The 4,749-nt window shown below is 52.4% G+C and overlaps 1 protein-coding gene across 1 annotated transcript in view; it reads right to left on the bottom strand.

Annotated features, from left to right (window-relative positions):
* Window positions 1-3,311, bottom strand: part of LOC109939108 (peroxisome assembly factor 2-like) — a 29,403-nt gene extending 26,092 nt beyond the window's left edge. Inside the window, exons 1-2 of the mRNA XM_048596602.1 lie at window positions 1,809-3,311; window positions 187-353 (exon numbers count right to left, since the gene is read on the bottom strand). Coding sequence (XP_048452559.1) covers window positions 187-353; window positions 1,809-3,281 — 1,640 coding nt within the window. The 5' untranslated portion in view covers window positions 3,282-3,311. The remainder of the gene's footprint in view (window positions 1-186; window positions 354-1,808) is intronic.
* Between the last annotated feature and the right edge of the window lie 1,438 nt (window positions 3,312-4,749).

Genomic DNA, 4,749 nt, shown 5'->3' with positions numbered 1-4,749 from the left:
CTACACCTTGTTATCTCCGATATCAGCTCCAACAGTGTGGATCCACAGGAATATCACTGGGGAACCTGGAAGATATCGGCTCCGACAGGGTGGATCCACGGGAATGTCGGTTCTGACAGGGTGGATCCACGGGAATACTTGGCTGTACTGAAACTGTCCGCACTCTCATATCGCGTAAGCACTAACCTTGGTGTTTTAAAATGCTCAAACAGCAGACCATCGTACACAGCTCTGGCATTGTATGTTGGAGAGAAGATGACTTTTACATGTAGTTCATTTGCCAGTGGAGGGACAGATAGGGCCGAACGACTATCCTTCAGCTGTTTGCTCACACCGGATGTCTGATAAAATCGCTGCAACACAACAAGCTACCTTCAGCATTGAGTCAGTCAGCTGAGCAACGGAATGACTGAGCTGCAGCTCCATCCTGTGGACCGCACAGCCAGTCTGCACTAACTACATTAGGAGCTGAATAGCCTTGTTCCGAACCTCTTTAACAGACATAAAAGCCTAAATGACCTCCTCTTATTCCTGTGCAACAGACCCAAGAAGCTAGATAGCTTCCTCATTTTCCTGTGAATGGCCTACAGTGTACAGAACATAGAACAGTACAGCACAGGAACAGGCCCTTCGGCCCACAATGTTGGGCCAAACATAATGCCAATTTAAACTGATCTCTTCTGCCTGCCCTTGGTCCATATCCCTACATTCCTTGCACATTCATATGCTTGTTTAAAAATCTCTTACAAGCTCCTGTTGTATCCGCCTCCACCACCCCCCTGGCAATGCGTTCCACACTCCTACCACTCTCTGTGTAAAATCTTGCCCCTTGTATCTCCTCTGAACTTTTCCCCCTCTCACTTTAAATGCTTTTGTACTCAGTTCCCTGACCAATAAAGACAAGCATGCCATAAGCCTTCTTTACCACCCTATCTACTTGCACAGCCATTTTCAGGAAGCTATGGACTTGAACCCCAAGATCCCTCTTTACATCAATGCTGTTCAGGGTCCTGTCATTAACTGTACACTTTTCCTTAACATTTGATCTCCCAAAGTGCAGCACCGCACACTTACCCGGATTAAACTCCATCTGCCATTTCTCTGCCCATATCTGCAACTGATCTGAGGTTGTTGACTTGCCCGCTGAGCTGGCTTGTTTTCGTTCAGATGTTCCGTCACCATGCTAAGTAACATTGTCAGTGGAACCTCTGATGAAGCAACGTGGTTCTACTCTGCCTCGAATTTATACTGCCTATTCCGTTATGGTGAGTAGTACCAAACATTGACACGCACAGGAATTCTTCGAGGCATGGTTTTTAACCCATAATGCAATCAACAAACATATACAATTGGACTCCAAGTACAAACCCGTACAGATTAAAACCAGAAATGACACTACTCACCATAATGTATCAGACAGTATAAATTCCAAGCGGAGTAGAACAACATTGTTTCAATGGAGGATTCACTGACGATGTTACCTAGCATGGTGACGAAACGTCTGAACAAGAAGCCAGCTCGGCAAGCAAGTCAACACCTCACCCACAGCGCAAGCTACAGATCTTTGCAAAAACCTGACCTGATCTATTGGGAGTATATTGTATGTCGGGAGTAAGGGCACAGTCTGGTCACACTAGAGTGTAACAGTGACCTCTGCTTTCTCAAGGACACTGGTGAACTGTGAAACTGTTCTTAGGGGCCCGCTCACAACTTTCCATAATGAAGGATCAGAGAAATGGCACTCCCACCTTCCCCTTCCCCCCATCCCACCTCTCTCCCTCTCCCCAACCCAACTTCCAGCACCCCACCTTGATTTTCAGCGTCCTATTGGCGATGGGGATTGGGGCCCCATTGGAAACGTTAAACCAAAGCGTGTGCGAGATTGCCGCTGTGTTCTCTGCCAGCTCCAGCTGGGCACTGTTAGCCACATCCACCACAACCACAGAGGCAAGCCGTCCATGCAGCCACTGATCGGGGCTGCCTCCCGTCAGCCCAGGACTGCTGTAGGCTCCTGGTTCCCCTTTCCGATTGGGCTGCTCTGTGTCAAGCTCTGCACGCATAGCCCTCTGCTCCCGCTCCACTGCCAGTTCCAGCAACGAGACGAGGACCCACTCGTGGTTGAAAAGACCGAGGCACTGCAGAGATGATTTGGTTAGGACTAGCAGGTTATCAGCATCCAGGCCGCTGGGTTGCCCAGCCACAGCTCGGGGTCGAAGCTTCCCGCTGTCGAGCAGTGCAGGCACATCCACCACGGTAACCTCCAGCCTGCACTCCAGGGCCCGCAGAAAAGTCATCATGTCAGAGTCCAGCGGTTTTCCATGCTCCATCCCAAAGCCTGTCCCCCAAACTCCACTCGTGTAATGGGCAAAATCAGAAACGCAAAGAGGCTGGAGCAGCCTGAATGGCTGCAGCTCGGTACAGGGCAGCTGACCGGACTCCCTGAATTCAGTGAGTACCAGGCTAGTGTTAACGGACAGGACTCCTTGCAGAACAGGCTGACACTCCAGGACCACCAGGTCCATCAGATTGGTAAAGACTTCGCTGCTGTCCTCCCCGAATAGGGGGTGGTAAGGTATAATGGGAACATCACCCTGCCTCAGCAGGATCTGATGCTGCTGGCATATCAGGAGCAGCAGGCCATTGGCAAAGTTGTGTGAGCCAGCCCAGCACAAGCTGGCCCTGGTGCGGGCACCTAGCACCACCTTGGTCAGGGTGGGCACTGAGTGTATCACAGAGACCCTCAGGCAGGCCTGGGCACCAAACCCATCATCTCGCAGCCCCTGGGATTCCTCCTCCACATTCTCCTCCATCCATAACCCGTAATGTTTGGGAAACAGCTTGCTGGTGTAGATGCGGAGGGGGACTCCAGTAACCTGCCCCCGGGGCCCAGCCTCGGGCTGCTCCTCCTTAGGCCTCGGCCCGGACTCGGGCGGCTCCTCCTCGGGCCCCGGCCCCGGCCCGGCCTCGGGCGGCTCCTCCTCGGGCCCCGGCCCCGGCCCTGGCCCGGCCTCGGGAGGCTCCTCCTCAGGCTCAGGCTCCGGCTCAGGCTCAGGGCCCGGCCCCGGCCTGGCCTCGGGAGGCTCCTCCTCGCTGACGGTGGCGGAGATGAAAAGGCCTGGATTCGGGGCCCAGGACGTGCCGCTTCTCAGGCAGAGGACCCAGTGAGAGCCTGCGCTGGGCCGGGACCCGGAACTGAAGGCCACTGCCGGGGTGAGAACCTGCAGCGGGTGGAGGTGAAGAGGGAAGCGCCGGCAGAGCCGGAGCTCAGGACGGACAGCCATGGGGAGAGGAATCACCACACCGGCACCGCCATCTTGGTATAGGATATACAGCACACCCCTACCCCCAACAACAAAGGGGTGTGGGTATCTTCGCCATATTAGTAAAGGATAGACCACACTGACCATCACCACACAAACAGGGTGGGGCGTATCCTCCATCTTAGTAAAGGAAGACCCCCCGCTCCGTCTTTGCAGTGTGAACAGCATCTGTCGTTTTGGTGAAGGCGGAGCGACGGGGGGGATTTTGGCAGGGAGGAGTGAGGAATGAGGTGATGTTTTGATAGGGAATTATTCCACACTGATTACTGCGCCTCTACGCGAAGGCGTGTGCTCGCCATCTTGGTAAAGGAAATCGCCACAGACTTTACGCTGCAAAGTCGACAACTTACTAACCACATGCAAGGCGCAGGTTATCTGCCATTTTGGTAAAGGGCGGCACGCTGTCCAAGGCATAATAATCTTCTTCGATCCTCTAGGTAGGGGAGGAATAGACTTTACCTCTCCCTGCTCCCGTAGAAGGGGGTATAGGGCTGCCATTTTGGTGAAGTTGCACACGCGCATTGAGGAGTCATGACCATCAGGGGCCGCGGTATTAACTCGGTTGTCTGAAGGGGCTTCTGCCATCTTGGTAAAGGATTCCCCCCCCACCAACCGCGTCCAACCGCCCATGAGCGCCAAGGTAGTGGGCGAGGAGGGGGCTGCCGTGTCCTCACAGGCCCGGGCCGGGCTGAAACAGTGACTCCGATTACTCTGGACCAACAAGGAGACAGATCATGGCCGAGGTACAGTACAGGAGGCCATTCAGCCTATCCTTCCCCAATTACTGCTTGTTTCAAGCAGGGTGGGTGAGAAAGTGTAGGCCTGTTCTAACCCCCACCATGCTGTAACCATATATTGATATTGTTCATCTGTTCAACAACATACCAGTTAAGGAGCCCATAGAATGGCACACACACACACTCGATGGGCTGAAGGGTCTCTTTCAGTGCTGTTTTAAAAAAAACTTAGTGACTGACCTCTGTCCCTCAGCACTATGTCATGGTGACACGTACCCACCATCATTGTAGGAATCAGTATCATTGTACTCAACAACTCACACAGGAGAGTTTATTTTACACAACACCATGTAGGCCTAAGTAGATGGTGTTGCTATGGGAACCCTGCTGGACCTCCTACACCATACCCAGATTTTTCTCTGTTGGAATCCACAGCTGCATGTAAAAACTTCCCTCCACATTTTCATACACCCTGCCCTCCTATTCCTGTTTGAAATGATCAGAAATCATACGACACCGGGTTATAGTCCAACATTTGATAACACAAGCTTTCGGAGCTTCGCTCCTTGTCAGTGAGAGAGGTGGTATCAGACGCAGAATTTATAAGTAAAAGATCAAAGGGTCACACAACTGATGAGGATGTAGTAAACAAACCAAAGATGCTGTTAAATCTTTAATCAGTTAGAAGGATT

This window comes from Rhincodon typus, chromosome 5 (assembly GCF_021869965.1).
Source record: "Rhincodon typus isolate 14 chromosome 5, sRhiTyp1.1, whole genome shotgun sequence".
NCBI lineage: Eukaryota > Metazoa > Chordata > Chondrichthyes > Orectolobiformes > Rhincodontidae > Rhincodon > Rhincodon typus.
This window is presented reverse-complemented; position numbering and strand designations above follow the sequence as displayed.